Below are 21,607 nucleotides of genomic sequence, written 5' to 3' on the forward strand. Positions count from 1 at the left end.
TGGTTTCTATTAATGGTCACTGTGAAAATGGTCACTTCTCTATGCTACACACAAACTGGCAAAAAGAGAAATATATTAGGGTTGCGCACCAAAACTGTATGTGTATCTGTTTGTTCTTTCAAACTTTTGCTTTTCCTATTATAGGTACTACAATTGTTCACCTTCTTTTATTCCAGTCTTTTTCCCCCATTGGTTTCAATAGGAAATACATTTCCAGTTAAAATCTTAAGACTAACAGCTTTTTTACTGTAGCATAAGCTTTTATGGACTAGAGTTTAGTTTTAATCCACAACTTAAAACAACAACAACATCCCTACAGAAACATGATGTGTCCAGTTATCATCCAGTCTCTAATCTGGGGGAGCCAAACTTGCTTAACTTAAGATCCACAAAGAATAAACATCAGATGTTTTGTTAGGCTTTTGTTAGCCTTGCTCTTTTCTATTGTGACTTATACTGTGTAATACACCTCTAGTCTCAGTGAAAAAGGCAAACTAAAAATAATGTACATAATTAAAAACCTTGCCACATAATTTCAATAGGTTTTAGCGCAGACTGCGCACAGCTCTTATCATACTGGCTTGTACAGTATGTACACACTTCCCTTTTTCCACTGCTGTGCCGAGCTGTATTCATCCCACAAACTTTTGTCTTACTTCTGTCCAAGCCGAATAGCGCCATCCGCCAGTGTGGCATTCTGATGAACATTTCTCCCTCGAGCTTGGCTTGGGGATGCTGCTGCAGTATCGATCATCAAATTTCTCAATTTTCCCTTCCAATTTGTTATACTTCGCACATGAAATCTCCAACATTTGGTATCCAAGTCCACACTGCGCAGTGCATTCACTCTTTCTGGCAATATGCCACCTAAGGACAACAAACCGAAGCAACTTAGCAAAATTGACTAGTTGTAGGAAACCTGCAATATAAAGCTGACAACATTATTATAAAGGAGCTTGAATTGGAAAGCAAAAGCCGTAAAGAGGGAACAAAGCCTTTTCCTCCCATGTGAAATACATTACTTAGTTTATATAGATTCTCCTTGCCAAATGATATTTATTACATTTGTAACATGTCATTTCCTGTTACAGAACTCAAGGCAACATATGTAGGGATCTATCTGTATCAGGTCCATAGCCAGTGGGATGGGGACAGTGCAGGTGGTGTCTCCTATTGATTTTGCTGTGACCCCCACTCCAGTCTGCCCTCTAATTACAATTTTGGGATCCTTGGAGGTCCTTCTGGAAAGAGGAAGAAAAGAGAGAGGAGGAGGGCCAGTGTAGCTGGCAGCCACGCATCATCAGGGAGCTCAGCAGCTCAACCCCCATGCTGAGCCAGGGGGTGAGGTTTGTTGTTGAAGATGTTTAAACTTAAGGTCATGTGGCCAGGGGGCAATCAACAGATCTTTGAGCTTCTTGGTGGGCCAGGTACCATTTCACCCATGCCAGCCCAAAGCTTAAATACCTGGCACAGCAAGAAGCAGGAAGAGCAAGTGACTGCCTACCAGCCATAGGATATGGAAGAAGAAGAATTATTGCAGATTTATACCCTGCCTATGTCTTCTCCCCCCACAACAGATATCCTGTGAGGTGGGTGGGGCTGAGAGGGCTCTCAAGCAGCTGCCCTTTCAAGGACAAGTCCTGCGATAGCTATGGCTAACCCAAGGCCATTCCAGCAGGTGCATGTGGAGGAGTGGGGAATCAAACCCGGTTCTCCTGGATAAGATTCCACACTTAACCACTATACCAAACTGGCTCTCCAAAGAGCTACTCCTCTCCCTCCAGCCAAAGAAACTGTCTTTATTTATTTATTTTCATGTAATTTAAAGGTGTGTGCGTGCGGGGAGTGTCCTCTAAAAAAAAATCCTGGCTACGGCCCTGATCTGTATAGGAAAAAGTGGGTGATTCAAGGGTGTTGCTCTTGTGATAGTCATGTGAAATGTACAATTCTGCATATGGAGTAGAGAATTCAGTTCTAGACAGACAGATTGGCATGGCTCCCTATCCAAATCCATGTGATGATGATGATATTGGACTTATATTCCGCTCTCCACTCCGAATCTCAGAGTGGCTCACAATCTCCTTTATCTTCCTCCCCCACAACAGACACCCTGTGAGGCGGGTGGGGCTGAGAGAGCTCTCACAGCAGCTGCCCTTTCAAGGACAACCCCTGCCAGAGCTATGGCTGAGCCAAGGTCATTCCAGCAGCTGCAAGTGGAGGAGTGGGGAATCAAACCCGGTTCTTCCAGATAAGAGTCTGTGCACTTAACCACTACACCAAACTGGTGTACCAGTTAAGGTCCCGGGAGGAGCAGGTGCTCCCTTTGATGTCTTTCTACAGGTAGGTTCACTCTGTAAGGGTCCCTGCTTTCTCTGCAGCGGCCTTACACAAGATGTTTGTTAGGCACATTCACACTCCCCCTCCCCCCCCCCCGGTTATGAAAGCTCTTCTTTTTCAGAGGGCCTTCTTTAGTTGCATCATTGTGGATAGTCTTGATTCTTGCACTTTTGAACTCTAAAAGTTGAAATTAAGCTACTACAATGCTGGCGGCTGATTATCTTAGGATCTCATGAGATTTCTTGGTATGGTTTTTAACCCCTCCCCTCGTAGTTTTTATCTATTGTATGACATTTCAATTTTGTGAGGTGCCTGAATGACATAATAAAGTACTATCCTTATTTCTTTTTTAAAAAATAATAAATAAAAGTAGATACGCATCTCTCTTCAAAGATAACTCTCAACAAAAACAAGGGCATTTACACATTTAAGAGTGCCAGTGTGGTGTAGCTGCTAGAGTGTCGGACCAGGTTTTGCTAAGACCCAGGTTCAAATTCCCACTTTTCCATGGAAGCTTGATGGGTGACCCTTGGGCCTGTCAGTCTCTCAGCCTAACCTAATTCACAGGTTGTGGCTGTTGTGGAGATAAAATGGATCTGGGGTGGAACTACTATCTGTTCCCACTAGGAAGAAAAGTATAATTACCTAAATATATAAAAAATAAACATAGCTGGCTTTCTGGACAGGGTGCTAATTTCAATACATGTGAAACAACAAAAAGCATTTTCTACTTAGCAGCTTTCTCTTAAAGTGCAAGAAGCAAGATCCCACCCTCCTTCCTACTCTTCAACATGACAACACCAGGAAAGGGGGGGGGGATGCATATTGGATACATGAATTGTTTTGAGCATGTTTTGTTCACAAAGAGCAGAATTTCAGTTAACTAAATAAGCCTTTTGTACAGGGCTTTTTTTTGTAGCAGCAACTCCTTTGCATATGAGGCCACATACCCCTGATGCAGCCAATCCTCCTGGAGCTTACAGTAGGTCCTGTACTAACAGCCTTGTAAATTCTTGGAGGATCGGCTACATCAGGGGTGTGTGGCTTCATATGCAAAGGAATACCTGCTGCAACCCCCCCCCCTGCTTTTTTGTATAAACATTCAAACACCTTTATACTTGTATTTTTCCTACAAAGCATCCCCCCTTGAGTGCCCCCCAATCCCACACTATTGCTAAATTTAGTTATTTCCTTCATTCAACCCCTCCCCCCCATTTCTTCCCAATGAGGACCCAAAGTGGCTTACATCATTCTCTTCTGTTTTATCCTCATTATATTCCCATGAGGTAGGCAAGAATGTATGACTGGTGCAACGTTGCCTGGCGGAATGGGGATTCAAACCTGGACCTCCCAGATCCCAGCTCAACACTCTAGCCACTGCACCACATGTGCTCTAAAGGCTCCTCCTACTTGCCACACTCTGTCTGTTTACCCTGAAACAGTCTGTTCTACACTGGCTCCTAAAGCAGGATGCCTCAAGGAGTAAACATGAGAAAAATGGATTTCCATGAACTGAACTGCCGACATGTTTTCTTCTAAAAATCAGGATGAAGGGTGCTTGATTCAGACTGGAATAGTACAAGGAAGGGGTTAAGCCTCCTCACCACACCTGACCAGAAATGATGTTGGGGAGCCACTATGAGTATTGATACAGTCCTTCCCTGTAACCTAGTAAATAGGATTGACCAGGGCTTTCTTTGTAGCAGGAACTCCTTTGCATATTAGACCACACACCCCTGATGCAGCCAATCCTCCAGAACTTACAAGGCTCTTAGTACAGGGCCTACTGTAAGCTCCAGGAGGACTGGTTACATCAGGGAGTATGGCCTAATATGCAAAGGAGTTCCTGCTACAAAAAAAGTCCTGGGATTGATTATCACTGCCTCCTGAAATAGAAATCACAAGGGCTGTTAGTAAATTTCTGGAGGTCCTTTAAAATCTATGCAGGGTATGTTTCGCTATAAATTCTATTAGCTTATTGTTCTTAATCTTGGACTGTATATTTTGTCTGTCCTCATTTTGTGTTATGCCTGAGTATGCCAATAAAAGGTTTGATGATGAGTACTGATACAGGTTTCCCCAGATGGGCAAACAGCAGCTTCCCGTGGACATTTGAAGCTGGGGAAAACAACGCAGGGTGATGGTGGCTTAACTTCCCCCACATATACTATGATCCTGAATTCAATCAGACTTCTACATGCCTGATGATAGGGAGAGAAGAAACAAAAGAAACTCCGATCTTCCCATCTGTTTGAGCCTTTCGGAAAAATTTATCACACCTTGTTTAAAACAACCACACACAAACACAACTGAAGAATGTTTTAACAGAATTGTCACTGAACTGACTGCATGTTTAATCTAGAACAGTGGCAACTCAACTGCATTCAATGTTTATTGTCTGGATAGACAGTTACCGGGGAGAGAAACTAGTGCACATGTGCTGATGCTAACAAAACATTTTCAAGTTATCTCCAAATAGTCCCGAAAAGGCATAAAAGAAATAAAACAGGGACAGCGATTTAGCAGAGACAAATACCAGGAAAAAAAGAGATTGTCCTGGTAAATAGGGGCATTTGGAATGCATGCAATTCTGGTTGCCAGATGGATGAAGATCTAAGTGGAAAAGGAGGGGGAGGACACTTTGAAAGTGTGATATTTATTTTATGGAGCTGTAGTGCTCTGAAACAAGATGCATCGTTTACGTTCAGCAGGGCTGTGATGTTCTTTAAAGAAAAAAGGGAAAAGCCCTTAAAATAGGGAACCCTTATTATCCCCTCAAATAGGAGGCATCTGGCATCTCTCAGCATAAGTGTTATGTAAACTAATAGTAAAGGTATTTGGAAACAGTTTCTACAAATTGCAAGCTGTTCAAACTGTAACGGATTTGTAAACTTTTGAATTCTATGTTAGGCAGGCAAGGAACATTTTGTCTGTTCTTATAATAGCCAGGACTAAGAGCCAATATAGATGGCAACTTTCCATCCTAGTTGATTTCCTCTGTGCAAGTTGTGGGAGAAATCTTGAAAATTAGAAGGACAAATCAGTGCAAGATTTTAATAAGTAATATTTGAACATTCTGTGTTGGTTGGCGCAAAGGCTTGTGAGATGAAGGGGAATTTCTCTTACTTGTAAGGCCCAAACATGTGATGACATTCTGGTTAAACCCAGGTCTGTGTGAGATTGTAAATACACAGGCATTTGTACTGGCAACAACATGTCCACATGGGGTTTTTAGGCATACTTCCCCTCATTTTTCTCTGGCATGTCACTGGAAGGGTTGTTTTTTTTTAAGTGATTGCTACAGCATTATAATAATTACCAATTCAAAAAAAGTTCACAAACTCTCTCTGGTGGGTAGGTTACAAGCATATGGATGATAGTCTCCATGTAGTGGGACCTTAGAATATATTAAACTTTGCCATCTAAATGGAATGCTAAGATGCTTGTTCTTTCTGAAAAGGCTATAGTAAAGCAGACTTGAATAAAAGTGTGCTGAGGATGGAGAAAACCTGCTAAATTAATGCTCAGACAACATTGCATGGATACTCCAAAAACCGTCCTCCATTTTGAAAGCAAAAGTGTGGACACAGCCAAACTAACTTCTGGAGAAAGAGAGGGGCACCCGTGATGGAAGTTAAATCACCTCCAAGCCCACTGCTCAACTTCCCATCATGCATTTTTCTCCCAGCTGAGTTTACTTTTGGCCAGGCGAAGTGGTTTCTTAACCTGTTTCTTTCTTTTACAGAACAGTAAAGGAGAAGACAGCTAGTTTGCTATGAAAAACACATGAAGCAACCTTACAGTGAATCAGACCACTGGTCCGTTCAACTGGCGGTCGCTCTCCAAGGTCTCAGACGAGAGATTTTCCCCATCACCTACTCCCTGATCCTTATAAGTGAAGATGCCAGGGACAGAACCTGGGACCTTCTGCATGCCAACAACTAAGCTGCAGCCCTCCCTCTTTGAACCAAGTAGCTTGTTCCCCACTTGAAGGGCAATACAGGAAATCATGACTGGGATGTTTTTAAAGAGACCAGAGTAAAACCAAGCTGAGTAGCCCTGCAATCTCACAGAAGAATTTCTGCTCCAATTTGATCAGAGGGAATGACAATAAGAGGTGTAGGCTGACCCCTTGTTTTCTCCCTACTGACATGAACCGAATCCAACAAAGTGGTTCCCAGTGCTGCTGGGGATCAGTCCACTTGCTCCTGACTATGACTTGGCCCTCCCAAGGGAACTCAAAAGAGCCAAACTGCTCCTACAGATTGAAAGTGGTGCTTTAATGTGGGTTTGTATTAATGATGTAGACTGTCATCAAAATTCAAATTCAGATTTTTTTAAAAAAAATTGGAATGTCTGAATATTCAAGGCTCCATTCAAGTCAATAGGAAACAGCCATTTCCCACTAAAAATGTGAACAACCTCTTTTTAAAAAAGTTTTCCTCCGCCCCCTTACCCCCAGTGCCTGTATGAATCCCAAAGGGCTGAGTGGTTCTGGCACATACACAGCAACAGCCACAATTCCCAGGCACCAGTGTCCAGCATTAGGCAGTCACTACAATCTGGTAATTTAGAACTTTGAGCAATGCAAGTATCACCTGGGCAGTACTGGGCATGGCACTGTGGAGCAGATGACAGCTGCTGCTGTGGGGAGCAGACAAATACCCCAGGCAGCACTAGCAGGCAGGGATGGCTAGCGTGGAAAGCTGGGGAACCATCCTAAACAGCACTGGGTACAACACAGGGAAGGCTGTTACAGAACACTTAACAGCAAATACAAAAGACAGCAAGGGGATTATAAAACAGTTACATTGTAAAGTCCACTCTTCCGTTGTAAAGAACTATTATGATAGTGGATCCAAGTGGGCAGCCGTGTTAGTCTGAAGCAGTTGAACAAAGCAGGAGTTGCACCTTTAAGACCAACCAATTTTTATTTAGAACGTAAGCTTTCATGTGCTCTTAAGCACACTTCATCAGACGAGGAATCCAGCACAGTGAGCAAAGCCATACATAGCTGTATTGTGATAGTGCTTTCTGTTGACTCTGCCAGTTTGGTGTAGTGGTTAAGTGTCTGGACTCTTATCTGGGAGAACCGGGTTTGATTCCCCACCCCTCCACTTGCACCTGCTGGCATGGCCTTGGGTCAGCCATAGCTCTGGCAGAGGTTGTCCTTGAAAGGGCAGCCACTGTGAGAGCCCTCTCCAGCCCCACCCACCTCACAGGGTGTCTGTTGTGGGGGAGGAAGGTAAAGGAGATTGTGAGCCGCTCTGAGACTCTTCGGAGTGGAGGGCGGGATATAAATCCAATATCTTCTTCTTCTTCTGCTTGTTTCAGGATTCCCTAAGAGTAGGCAGACTTCAATCACAGGCTTTGCTTTCATCCCAGCCCCCTCCTCTCCTGGCAAAACCAGTTAGGCCACACTGCACCCTCCGCCTTTACTAACTTTGATGTGACGCTCTCTGAGGACTATGTTTCACCTTCATTTCTCAGACAGACCTACATACTTTCTCTAAGTCAGTATGATTTTGAGTACTTGGAATTATAAAATTTGTAAACTTTCAGAATATTCGGAATATGGAATAATTTGGCGAATTCAAAATATGTCCGAATCCTGACTGCACATCCTCGGTGTATATGAGTCCCTATGTAGATGGAAGTGGAAGGAAGATGCTGTGCTTGTTCCCAGCCACAGGAGGCTTGAGAGAAAAGAACACCTTGTCACTTGCTTTGTACTACAAGAATATTCTTTCCCAGCCACATATGTAGGGGTGTAAACCTGAAAATCAGTATGGCTGTCAAGGATTTCCAGGATATATTTCTTCTTGTCTGTCCTGTGAAAAATTTGTTTCTTTATCACAGAACTAAGTGTAGGGGAAAAGAGAATAAAAAGGACTACGTTTTAAAATCTTTTTTTTTAAATGAAAACATTAACTACAAGTTCCAACAAAAATCTTATCACCTGTTAACCTGCAAGGCCAGTTTGAGATGCTAGATAATCCCTCTAGAGATGGGAAGGTCTTGGGGGGGAAAGGACCAACCATTCCCTGCCAGAAATGGTAGAGTACAAAAAACCCACAGACCCTCCTATGAAATATTCTTTTCATTTGAAGTCCATGAAATGCTTTTAAAGACAAGGTTTTATTCACTAAAAATGTATAGTAGGAAAAGGTTTTGAGGATTTATTTTACACATTTTTTTACTGGAAAATACTTTAGTATTGGTGCGTTTGCTATTTTGTGTACTTAAATGTTACTAATTGGCATATTTATGGAATTTTAATGTGCTAAGTTATAAAGGAGGCACTTGGAGTCAAAGCAGCAAAACAGGTTTAAGTTTGATAGGAAAATAACCATTGTATATATTTCAGTTTGTTCCAATATTTGTTCCTCTTCTCCCAAAAACACCCAGCACCACCAACACCAAAAACCTGGCTTGCATCCAGTTGTTCTCAAAGACTTCAAAATTTCTAGAATTTTTTTAAATCTGTAAACCCCTTCTTTTAATATGCTGGTACCCCAACCTTCCCTATAACCTAGAGGAGATAACCATATACAAAACCGTTGCCTACTGGCACCCTGAGACAAGGTGTCCAGAATTCATAGAAGTCAGGGTCAAATTACATATTATTCAGGAGCTTCTGTCTTTTTGATGCTAAAAAGCAGCTGATGTGTGTTTGTGTACCAGAGCACTAGCAGATGCAGTTTAATTCTTTTCTCATGCACCTTTCCCCCTGTACAAATTCACATACTCTCCAGAGAACACATGGGTCCAGACTGGCCTTTTAAGCTGGCACAGGGACAGGATGCAGGTGCACCAAAAAGCACGACCAAACGTGCATATCTGCCCCTCGCTCCTGCACTCACCCAGTCAGACGTCGTCCTAGTCCCGCCACAAAAAGCTATCACTTCTGAAGTGGTAGCAAATCAGAGGAGCGCCTCCAAGGTGCCTTCTGGCCATCTGAACAGTGGGGAGTGCCAGAAACACAGCGGCTGAAGCGCTTGAGCACTGTGGATGCTCCTCCAAGGCACACGCAGCCCACCCCCTGTCCCGTCTGGCTGTCTCAGGGCATTTCCGGGTCAGCACAATGCCTCCCCAAGCTGCCAGTCTGGACCCAGCCATGGATTAGCGATTATTTATTTATTTGATTTACTTCATTTATGCCCCACACCTTTCTCCCCAGTGGAGACCCAAAGTGCCTTCTATTGTTCTCCTTTCCTCCATTTATTTTTTTTTTTGCATTTGTATGCATATGCCTGGAAGTCAAGGTTGACCTCCGACAACCCCTACTGGGGACTGGACATTCAGAGAGGTGGATTTCTAATGCCTGCCTCTGCCTCCCGACTGCTAGTGCTTGCCAGGGTCAGACCTGCTTAGCTTCTGAGACCTGATTAGATCAGGCTTGCCTTGACTATCCAGGACAGATCCTTTCCTCCATTTCATTTACACAACAACCATGTGAAGCATGTTAAGGTGAGAGTGTGTGACTGGCCCAAGGTCACCCAGCGAAGTTTCTGTGGCAAAGTGGGGATTCAAACCTGGGTCTCCCAGATCCTAGTCCAGGACTTTAACCACTACACCACACTGGTGCTCAACCACAGTGAGGGAAAAGAGTGGTACAATACAACTCAATAATCACAAGGCTCCCCCATACATTCTTGCTAACTTCCATTTTCTCACTGCTTAAAGAAGAACATTTTCTTTAACCTTTGTTTTAATTTCCTGAGACATGAAGGAGAGAGAGAACAGCAAGTACTTAAGCCAAGGCACACTGTCTCCCTTGGTCAGACAATGACAGTAGAACTGGCCTCTCTACAGGCCAAAGGGAATCCACATCCACATTATTGAACACTTTGATTTTTACCACATGGCACAAAACCAGAGATATAAAAAACAGAATTTTTGAAGGTCATGCCTAAACTATATGAGGCAAGATATATAGATGACTGAATGTGGGAGCACCTTAATTCACAGTTTGTGTTACACTGCTCAGTCACTGGATCAGGTTGGGGAATTTCAACACATCTTTGGTCCGATACCATGAGCTGGTCAGATTCTCGGGTGCAAATAAGTTTCCTCTTGCGTTCCCCTAAAGGAAGAAAAAAAAAGATAAACAAAGTAGGATGGATGTATAGCAAAGTGGGGCTTCACACTATTCCCCCTCTGACTAACGAAAATGCTCTTCTTGGGATCATGAGACCTGCATGGGCAAAAGTGATGTGGGAGAGTGAATGTGGTAAGGAGGGGGAACTGGGTAGGATGGAGTGAAAATGCTGGCTGGATCCCACCCTCTGGTTATGTCATCTCTGAGCATGGTGGCCTCATTTTCTGGCTAGGACTTTTGTTTTTGATTCTCAGTGACCAAGGGATCCTGTTGGGAAAACTACAATTCAAAAGTATCATGTGGCACTTTAAACTCCATCAAAAAAAGGACTATCAGATTTATTGTAGTATAAACTATTGTGATGCTAACAGATTTGTTCTGGCATAAGCTTTCACTTGTCACAATAAATCTAACTGCCTCTAAAGTTCTATAAGACTAACATGGCTTACTTTCTGAAATACAGATCATGTGCAGGTGAATCATGCCTTGTTTCCAGGTTGAAGTCACCATATACCTGGCTGTACAGAAATGTGTTAGCTTAGTTGCTTCTTCTGCCAGGCCAGAGAGACTTTGCTTGGTTTCCTATTGGATTTGAGCTAATGAAGCAGGGGGGAGTATGGGCTCCACAAAAAAGTACCTGTCAACAAGACATGTTCAAAAGTACAGAAAACCTTTATCTTAGGGTCAGCCAGGAAAGCACATGTACCTGTATACTAATCTCAGTTGCAGCACTAACACAGGATCCGTAGCCCTCGAAATGGGATTCACAGGATCACTGGGCTGGAAATGACAAGTAAGCTATTAAAATCCTCACTTGCCCTATAAGACGGTCGTCCACATATTAGCAAAAAATTTCTTTGGGGAGAAACCAACCCTGCTAGGTTACTAATACCATTGCTAGTACTTCTTCATTTCAAATCATGATTTCCCTATTATGCTCTCCTATACCTGCATTCTGACTTCAGAGAGAGAGCCAGTTCAGTAAACGTTCTAGGATCTGGTAAACCTGCCATGGTCAAATATCTTCTCTTAATTTCAGCTGCCATATACAAAATTTTAGCAACAATGCCCTACCCCAGGGGTGGCCAATGGTAGCTGTCCAGATGTTTTTTGCCTACAACTCCCATCAGCCCCAGCCATTGGCCATGCTGGCTGGGGCTGATGGGAGTTGTGGGCAAAAAAAATTCTGAAGAGCTATCGTTGGCCACCCCTGCCCTACCCCACAAAGTTCTTCAAAAGAAAACTCACAATAAAGTTCATACACAACTTTACAAACCAATGGTGCTATTTAAATTAGTTGCAACTGTAGTAAATGTAGAAAAAGCAGGGACAACTGGAGGTCCTGATAGAACACACAAACACCAGTGTATTATTGAAGTATACAGCCCTGGTGGACAACACAGTTTAGCTCAGGGGACAGCAGCTGAGGCCAATTCAAGAGCATTTCACTGGTGAGACTGTTCCACAGCTCTTCTGTTTGTGACAAACTGCTTTCTTGAATTGAATGTAATAATAAGCAATAAGCCAGAGGTATTCATTCCACAGCTCATGGAGAACCACATCTGCAAATACTCTCAGCCAAATGAGCCACATTTACTTCCATTGCCAGCTTCACAACTGCATCTAAAAGAAGCTGGCGGCTCACCCTTTTCTCCAGTGGTAGCTGTTTCAAGGTGAGAACCAACTATCAACCCACAAGCCGCACCAGGCAAGGGCCTTTCCACTTTCCTGAACCATGGGGCTGATACCACATTTAGGAATAGTATGTAGAAGAGCCACAGGTGGCATGTCAAAAAGCCGCATGTGACACCTAAGCTACTAAGTTAATCACTGCAATAAGGATAAAAAAGGATGTTACACTTTTTAAAATGTTACGGAACACAGAAAGAACAGGAAGTACTTGGGTATCCAGTTCTTTGCTTTTGTTCATAACGTTTGAAACTCCTACTTTGCATCCAAATTATAATCCCCGATTTTAGAGTAGCTTGAAAGTCTGATTGCCAGGACAGAAATGCAACTTCTGAGACTCTAAAACAGGGCTCCCCAACCTTTTTGAGCCCCTTTGGAATTCTGACACTGTGCTGTGCATGGGATGCAGCCACAAAATGGCTGCAGCAGCTTATTTATTTATTTATTTATTGGACTTATATCCCGCCCTTCTCACCGAAGTGTCTCAGGGCGGCTTACAACATAATGGTTCATATAATTCAATTTAAAACGTTTACAAATACAATTAAAACCATAATTAATAAAACAAGATAAAATAAAACCAGCGGTCCATAAGAGCATTTTTGTTCCATCCAGGGATGTTCTCATTATCAGTTAGGTGTTATAGGCCTGCCGGAAGAGGGCTGTCTTACAGGCCCTGCGGAACTGCCCTAGGTCCCACAGGGCCCGCACCTCCTCCGGCAGCTGGTTCCACCAATAAGGTGCCGCTGTTGAGAAGGCCCGATCCCTGGTGGATTTTAGACGGGCCTCCTTTGGCCCGGGGACTACCAGCAGATTTTGTGAACCGGAGCGTAGTACTCTCTGGGGAATGTGTGGGGAGAGACGGTCCCTAAGGTAGGCAGGTCCTAGGCCATATAGGGCTTTAAAGGTAATGACCAACACCTTGTACTGGACTCGGAATATTACTGGCAGCCAGTGCAGATCCCGGAGCCCCGGCCGAATGTGCTCCCATCTTGGGAGCCCTAGTAGCAGCCGGGCAGCAGCGTTCTGCACTAACTGCAGTTTCCGGGTCCGGCACAAGGGTAGCCCCATGTAGAGGGCATTACAGTAGTCCAACCTCGAGGTGACCGTAGCATGGATCACTGTTGCTAGGTCGTCGCGCTCCAGGAAGGGGGCCAACTGCCTCGCCCGCCTAAGGTGAAAAAAAGCGGACTTGGCAGTGGCTGCTATCTGAGCCTCCATCGTCAGAGAAGGCTCCAATAGCACCCCCAGGCTCTTGACCCTGCCCGACGCTGTCAGCGGCGCGCCGTCAAAAACTGGCAGGGGGATTTCCCTTCCCGGGCCGCAGCGACCCAAGCAAAGGACCTCTGTCTTCGCTGGATTCAGCTTCAGCCCGCTTAGCCTAAGCCACCTAGCCACTGCCTGTAACGCCCGGTACAGATTTTCTGGGACGCAGGCGGGCCGGCCGTCCATAAGCAGATAGAGCTGGGTGTCATCAGCATATTGATGACAACCCAGCCCATACCTTCGGGCAATCTGGGCAAGGGGGCGCATATAGATGTTGAATAACATCAGGGAAAGTACCGCCCCTTGAGGCACCCCGCAGTCAAGCGTGTGTCTCTGGGACAGTTCCTCCCCAATCGCCACCCTTTGTCCCCGACCGTCAAGGAAAGAGGAAAGCCATTGCAAGGCCAGCCCCTGAATCCCAGCGTCGGCAAGGCGGCACGCCAGAAGCCGATGGTCGACCGTATCGAACGCTGCCGATAGGTCCAACAACATCAGCACCGCCGAGCCGCCTTGATCCAGATGCCGCTGAAGGTCATCCACCAGGGCGACCAGCACCGTCTCCGTCCCATGGCCCGGGCGGAAACCAGACTGGTAGGGGTCAAGGACAGAAGCATCCTCCAGGAAACTCTGTAGCTGCAACGCCACTGCCCTCCCAATAAGTTTGCCCAAAAAGGGCAAATTCGTGACCGGCCGATAGTGTGCCAATTCGGCCGGATCTAACGTTGTTTTCTTCAAGAGGGGACGGACCACCGCCTCCTTGAGCGCTGATGGAAAATGCCCCTCCAGTAGGGATCTATTTATGATATCCCGTATAGGATATCTCAGCTCCCTCTGGCAGGTCTTAATAAGCCAAGAGGGGCATGGGTCCAATTTACAAGTTGTTGGGCGTGCAGATAGGAGGATCCTGTCAACTTCTTCCAGGCTGAGCGCACCGAAGCCGTCCAGTACACAGTCCGAAGACAGGCACGGAGCCTCAGGTTTGCTAGCTGTATCTAATATGACAGGGGAGTCGGAACGGAGCAATGCGATTTTATCCGCAAAAAAATTCGCAAAAGCCTCACAGCCAATTTCCAATTCATTAGAGTTTGGTCTGCCCTGTGGCAGTGTTGTAAGAGTCCGAATTGTATTGAACAGTTGTGCCGGGCGCGAAGTTGCGGACGCAATCTCCGCCGCAAAGTATGTTTTCTTTGCGGCCTTGACTGCCATCTCATAGGACTTCATAAACTCTCTATAAGATGTTCGAGTCGCTTCGTCTCGAGTACGCCGCCATTGCCTCTCTAGTCGTCTGAGTCCCCGTTTCAACCGCCGCAACTCCTGGTTATACCAGGGTGTTGGCCTTGAACGAGGGCGCAGAGGACGCCTAGGTGCGATCTCGTCGATGGCCCCGGCGAGCCTATTATTCCAAGACTCCACCAGGTCATCGAGGGAATCGCCAGGGGGCCAGGGATCCCGCAGAGCCGTCAGGAACCGTTCCGGGTCCATCAGGCTTCGCGGGCGAGCTAAAATGAGCTCGCCGCCCAAACGGGTTTGGGGTGGGACGTCCACACGAGCCTTGAGGGCATAGTGATCCGACCGTGGCACTGCTATAGAAGCAAGATCGTTCACTAAAACTCCCGACGCGAAGATCAAGTCTAGCATGTGACCCGCCTGGTGAGTGGGTGTCGTAACTACTTGGGAGAGTCCCAGTGTCGCCATGGAAGACACTAGGTCTATCGCCTGATTGGAGGTCGCGTCATCGGCATGAACATTGAAGTCACCCAGGATCAAAAGCCTCGGGTGCTCCAATGCCCATCCTGCTGCGGCCTCCATCAGGGATAGTAAGGCGCTGGCCGGTGCGTTAGGCGGTCGGTACACCAGCCAGATCGCCAACCCCTCCCCAACATCCCACGCCAGGCCGGCACATTCAATGCCCCTGATCTCCGGAGTCGGGAGGGCCCGGAAGGAGTAAGCCTCTCGGATGAACAGGGCCACCCCTCCCCCCCGCCCGCTAGTCCGCGACTGGTGAAAGACCGAGTATCCTGGGGGCGCCATCTGGGAGAGAGCTACAGTCTCCCCATCGCGGACCCAGGTCTCGGTCACGCATGCCAGGTCCATGTCCTGCTCAAGCAGGAATTCCCGAAGGGTAGAGGTCTTATTGTTAATGGACCTGGCATTACATAACACCAGTGACGGAGGCGAGTAATTTCGCCTTGTCCCCCTACCTGTCACCATCGGGATGGGACGCAGGCTGGAAGGTGGTCGAGCACTATCTTGTCTCGATCCCCTTCCCTTCCATTTCCGCCTGTTCTCACCGTCATATCTTCCCCACCCCAGGAGTACCGGAATCCCCAGACCAATCATCTCTCACTGGTACCACCAGCCCTTCTACTGACAGGTATTTAAGTTTGTCTCTTCTCAGCCCTCCCACCTCCAATTGGCCTATCAATAAGTTACCCACTAATATTCTAATAGTTATTTAATATACACTCATCCCAGCCCATCCAGTTCACTAGCTAACAATAATAAATTATAAATCCAATTGGCTCCTTAGTTAAAAGTCTGCAATCATTATCCCCTTTTTCTATTAATTTGCCACAAATAATTCCATTAAATTAGCTAGTCAATAAAAACAAATTTAAATAACCAATAATTAATCCAATCTTAATAAATTAATCCAATCTTAATAATTTGGTTAAAGTGCTGATGACAATAAAGTGCAAACGGTCTTGGCCTAAAGTGCAGTAGTGTCTATAAAGTGCGGGTGTCTTGGCCTGAGACTTAGGCGTTGATCTCACATGGGGGTGGCGCGTACCAACACGTCACCCAGACGGCCCGGAGACCTTCAGTTCTGACGATGGGAGGAGGGAAGGGAGGGGAAAAAGCCAGGGCCGTCGTCCCGCCGGCAGACCCGCTGCCTCGGTACTTCGCCCCGTCTCACAGTTCTTTTGCACCGTCGCCGCTACCTCTAGCCTCTCGCCGGCGTCCTCTCATTCCACTCCCCAACTCTCCAATCCACAGGCCTCCGGTCCCCGCAATGAAAGGGGGGTGGTGGTGGTAGGGCCGTCGTCCCGCCGGCAGCTGAGCCGCGTCGGTACCTTATCTTTAGTCACATTGTAAAAATCCCTGTGCTATGTGGCAGCTGCTGCCAAAGCAATGTTTTCAAAAATCCACACAGTCAATTGAAACTCCAGTAGGCAATCAGAGGCTTTGCTGGGCAAAAGTCCCACCTGGTCCTGCACACTTTCTAAAAGCACTGCGGAGGCACCAGGAAAGGTGTTGGGGGGGGGCACCACGGTGCTCACGAACATCATGTAAGGGACTCTGGCTCTAAAGCTAGGTTACTTGTGCTGCATGTTCCCCATCTCATTGGAAGCTGTGCCTTGTGTGCCTCCTTCCAAACGGATATAAGCAAAACTGCAGGGCACATTCGTTGGCTGCCTGTGTGCCTGCAGCACAGGCAGAAAAGGAACCGGAGTGGTCAGCCCTGAGCTCCTGTCAGCTTGCCTGAAGTGCTAAGCAAAGGCCCGGCATTATCAGCTTAGAAAACAGCATACATCATTCCCTTGCAATAGCTCTTGGGAAACCATAATACTTGAATTATATCAGAAGCTAAACACAGACAAAAGAAACACATTTGTCATCACTGCCAGAATCCAAGATAAACCAATAAAGAAAGGAAATGATGTAAGAAACCCTAAGGCCACATACCTTGGCATACTTTACTGCAGGGCTGCCAAGGGCCATAGATATTCCAATAAAACTGCTGAGGTTTATCTTCAATGGGGATATTGAATGTGTATCGAACATCAGGGTTGTATAAATTACCAACTGATAAAACCTGAGAGGAAGGATTACAGAAAAGCATAAAATGAATTGCAAACCTAGGCTGCTTTCCTCTACTCCCCGCCCCCTCCAATGAAAATTAGCACAGTGGTATCTGTAATGTTTGCTTTAAAAAATGCATTTTTAACCTGAAGAACTATTTCTTGATCAATACGGTAGGTAGAATTGATTCGTTCAATGTAAGAGTCCGAGCCACTGTATTCTATCACGGCATTTCCAACTTTGATTTCCTTTTTAAACATGCTGACAACATAGTCTCCATTTAGTATGTAGCCTTCAGTACCTGACAATGCTGCATACAAGGAAACAAACAAACAAACAGAATCAATGTGATTTGCTCGCACAGACCAGATGTGACGTTATTTGGTTTGAAAAAGCATTCTAGATCCAATTTATCCAATGTTAAATGAATTCAGAAACTTGGTTTCCAAGCACAGAAGCCAATAAATGGAATACTACGGTACCTAAAATCATTGGGCTCACCCTCATGCAGATAGCCAAACATGTGTAATGGATCCAACCACTTCAAACCCCTGCAACATCTGTACACAGAGAGCCATTACAAAGGGAAAAAACCCATAGGGATTCAGGTGGCATCTGGGACTGCCAGGCATGAAACCTGCAGTGGCCACAAAGTCAATACCAAGGACAAGGAGGAGATGGTGAAGGCAGTTGAATGGAAGAGGGAAGCTAGAACTAGCACCAGTGGAAGAAGAAGACGATGACTACAGATTTATACCCCGCCCTTCTCTCTGAATCAGAGCGGCTTACAATCTCCTATATCTTCTCCCCCCACAACAGACACTCTATAAGGTAAGTGGGGCTGAGAGGACTCTCACAGCAGCTGCCCTTTCAAGGACAACTCCTGAGATAGCTATGGCTAACCCAAGACCATTCCAGCAGCTGCAAGGAGAGGAGTGGGGAATCAAACCTGGTTCTCCCAGATAAGTGTCCACACACTTAACTACTACACCAAACTGGCTCTCCCACATCAGTCCCCTCCTACATTAGTCTTCCTTTTGTAGTGACGTTTCCCCCACTGATTAAGGACTACACATGGCGAATAACAGAACCGGTTGCTTAGTTTGCACTAGTATTAGTACATGTTCCCAAATAATCCTGATCAAAGAATGTTCTGCAACTAACCACTTGCATTACACTTTTAAGCATTCAAAGCACACAAAACACAAGCTTTTCCTCCAGTTCTTACACCGACCCTGTAAAGTAAGTCTCAGCACTACTATTCCCATATTTCAGATGGGAGACTGAGGATGACAGAGGCATTTTTCAGACTGCAGTCACTTTTGCATTTTCATGTGTGTTGTACCGCTTCTGATGATTGTATTATTGGTGGGACCAGTTCAGATTTCCCTTCGTGGATCTCATCAATTGCCGGGGGCGGGGGAGGGGGGATTGCAGGAGTATTTTGTACATGCACTGAAGCGTCTGAGCATTTCAGCAGCCTCGTTCACTCTGCCTACCTTCTCTGCACAAGAATAGTCCATTTACTCTTGGGTAAAGAGCAGCAGGCTCTCAAACAGCAACAGCACAAGATAATTTATTTGATCCCTCAGCCCCTGACATTTTTAAACTGAACACATTAAAAGGATGTAACAAAAAGAAGGGTTTTTCCCCATTGGGGAGAAAAGGTGAGAAGGGCCAAAAGATGGTCTGGTAGATTTTACATGAGAGTAGCACCACTGGCTTCAGTACGTCTACTCTCATATAAAGCAAGAAGGGGATATTATCTCAGCTTTCTCAGGCTGGAGAGAGATAGAGAGAGAAAAGACTGGACAAAACCAGACCGCACACACACACAAACACTCACAAGGCAAAGCAAAGAAAAAGGAAAAGGTAAAGGTAGTCCCCTGTGCAAGCACCAGTTGTTTTCAACTCTGGGGTGACGTTGCTTTCACATTTTCATGGCAGACTTTTTATGGGGTGGTTTGCCAATTAAAATGACTGCTTGTTTCAACGCAGGCATCTTGATCACTGAAATGTTCTTCCCCTGGGATACATTTTTTTTTTTTTTAATCTGACTGCTCTTTCTGGGTGAGTTTGGGAAGGTGGATTGTGCCAAAAGTCACCAATGCAGAAAAAAACCCTTAGTTCAGATAACGAGCAGAGCATTTGTTGAGAATACATTGTGCTCTGGGTGGGAGAAACCAGTTTTATTAGGAACGGAGAGAAAAACTAGGAAGATATGAGATGTTTACAAAATTGCCTGCACACAAGAAGAAAAAACTAACACTGGGTAATGCAAGTGGATTTTTAAGGCAATGGGAAAGATGTCAAGAGAGACCCTATTTATGACCATCTAAGACATTTATGGAACAAGTGGCAGTTCAGCCAAGGGCTTCCCAATTCCAGCTTAGGCTGTTTCTTACACACTACACCAGCTCTTAGCTGGATAAGTTGCTTGATGAAATTATCGTAGGTTTGGGGGTTTGGTTTAAGTTTTCCCAAGAATATTTAATTGGAGTAACGTTTGTGGAGAGAACAACTGTCCATCCTAATTCTCTTCTGTACAGCTGTTCCTACTGCTACAGAGAAAGAGCATATAAATAAAGCTCCTTAAATGCTATTCTCCATATCTTGTTATTTGTAGGGAACTTGTCTACTCAGACTGGCAGCAGCTCTCCAGGGTCTCAAACTGAAGTTTTTCACACCTATTTGCCTGGACCCTTTTTAGGTAGAGATGCCAGGGACTGAACCTGGGACTTTCTGCTAACCAAGCAGATGCTCTACCACTGAGCCACCGTCCCTCCCCTCTTAATGTCTCTTGCCATGAAAACCCTACAGGGTTGCAATGAGTCAGCTGTGATACACAGAAGTGGGGACCTGCAAGAAACTTGTGAGTCAGCTATATCATTACCCGCCTTTGCTTCCTTCCCTCTCCAGCTATCCCTTTCTCACAACCTTTCTCCTTCTGACATTCCTTTTCTTATACTGTCTTCCATGCATGTCACTTACTCCTTCTGCCCCCATCACCCTCTTTGTTTTTCTACCTCCCTACCCCATCACTTTCTTTCTGCCCCATCACTCTCCCAGAAGCTCATCTGCTTCCCCCTGCCCACAATAGCAGTGGCAACAGCAGCTCTCCAGCAATCACAACAGATCTCCCAGCTACAGAGATCAATTCCCCTTAATAATAACAATAATATTTTATTTATATCCCACCCTCCCCGCTGCAGCAGGCTCAGGGTTACCAGCTCCAGGTTAGGAAATTCCTGGAGATTCAGGGGTGGTACCTTGGGACAGCGGATCAGGGAAGGAAGCAGCCTCAGCAGGGTAAAATGCCATAGACTCCACCCTCCACAATAGCTATTTTCTGCAGAGGAACTGATCTCTGTCATCTGGAGAGGAGTTGTAATTCCAGGTGATCTCCAGCCCTCACCTGGAGGTTGGTAATGGTAGTTCTTGGGAGGGAAATGGCTTGCAACAAATTTGCTTGCAATGAAGTCAAGGCAGACAAAAGGAAGTGCTTCTTTACACAACAGGGAACTCTCTCACCACAAGATGTGGCAATATTCAAAGGTTTAGGTGGATCTAACAGCAGGCTAGACAGAGGAGGATACATCATGAGGCTCAAAGGCAGATTGGCTTTAACTGTGAGATGGTAGGCGGCAGGTAAGAACTGCAAGCTCCAGCTTCCCTGTGGCATCTGACTGGTCCCTGTTAAGAACAGGATGCTAGACTCAAAGTGATACAGCCTAGCTACTCTTAGATTATGTGCATTATTCCTCCTTTGGCATTATTTTTCAAGTGAATAGTAAGTATGGGAAAGCCCACAGGAGGAACTTAGTTGCTTAGAAATAGGAGTTCAGGTGTGTGAAGGATGAGCACTGCATTTTCAGGCTGCTGCCACTGTGTGGCAGCCAAGGAAAGGGTCTGCACATTTGTCCAACTGGTTCCCATAAAGTGGTCCAGACCGCACAGTGCAAACAATGCAGTGCTGCATCTGGATTTTGCATAGAAAGACAGTATTTTATTTTTTCAGATCATGGAAGACAAGTGTTCCTTGCAGCCTGGGATTGAAATTTTCAAAAATGGTTTTCTGAAATCCAAACCAGCACTTTGCAGTGATATCCTGGGCACCATACAAGCGATGAGTGAGACATCAGGGCAAGTACTGCCCACACAACATCTCACAGTTTGAGTTCTGGGGTACTGTGTTTCCCCCATACTACAAAAGGAATACTTGCTGGGGCAAAGCTGCCTGAATCCATGTGCAATTCCCATGCAGAAAGCATCTGGCAGGCCCCATGTTTCTTGTCCAATGCAGCCAATATTCCAAAATCACAAATACCTGATCTTCTGATAGTGCATTTGCCACCCGTCTTCAGTTCCAATGTGAGAACAGACACCTGGGAGAAACTATTACCTAAATAA

General features: G+C 45.5%; 1 protein-coding gene across 3 annotated transcripts in view; it reads right to left on the bottom strand.

The window, feature by feature from the left end:
- Positions 1–21,607, bottom strand: part of ADAMTS9 (ADAM metallopeptidase with thrombospondin type 1 motif 9) — a 256,847-nt gene that overhangs the window by 111,134 nt on the left and 124,106 nt on the right. For all 3 annotated transcript variants that reach the window (XR_009555428.1, XM_060239461.1, XM_060239460.1), the window contains exons 17-20: positions 17,344–17,507; positions 17,081–17,210; positions 10,297–10,423; positions 657–867 (exon numbers count right to left, since the gene is read on the bottom strand). Coding sequence is in view for 2 of the 3 variants with exons in the window: in XM_060239461.1 (XP_060095444.1) it covers positions 657–867; positions 10,297–10,423; positions 17,081–17,210; positions 17,344–17,507 (632 nt within the window). In the remaining variant the exon portion in view is untranslated. The remainder of the gene's footprint in view (positions 1–656; positions 868–10,296; positions 10,424–17,080; positions 17,211–17,343; positions 17,508–21,607) is intronic.

The sequence above is a fragment of the Heteronotia binoei genome, chromosome 5, assembly GCF_032191835.1.
Source record: "Heteronotia binoei isolate CCM8104 ecotype False Entrance Well chromosome 5, APGP_CSIRO_Hbin_v1, whole genome shotgun sequence".
Classification (NCBI taxonomy): domain Eukaryota; kingdom Metazoa; phylum Chordata; class Lepidosauria; order Squamata; family Gekkonidae; genus Heteronotia; species Heteronotia binoei.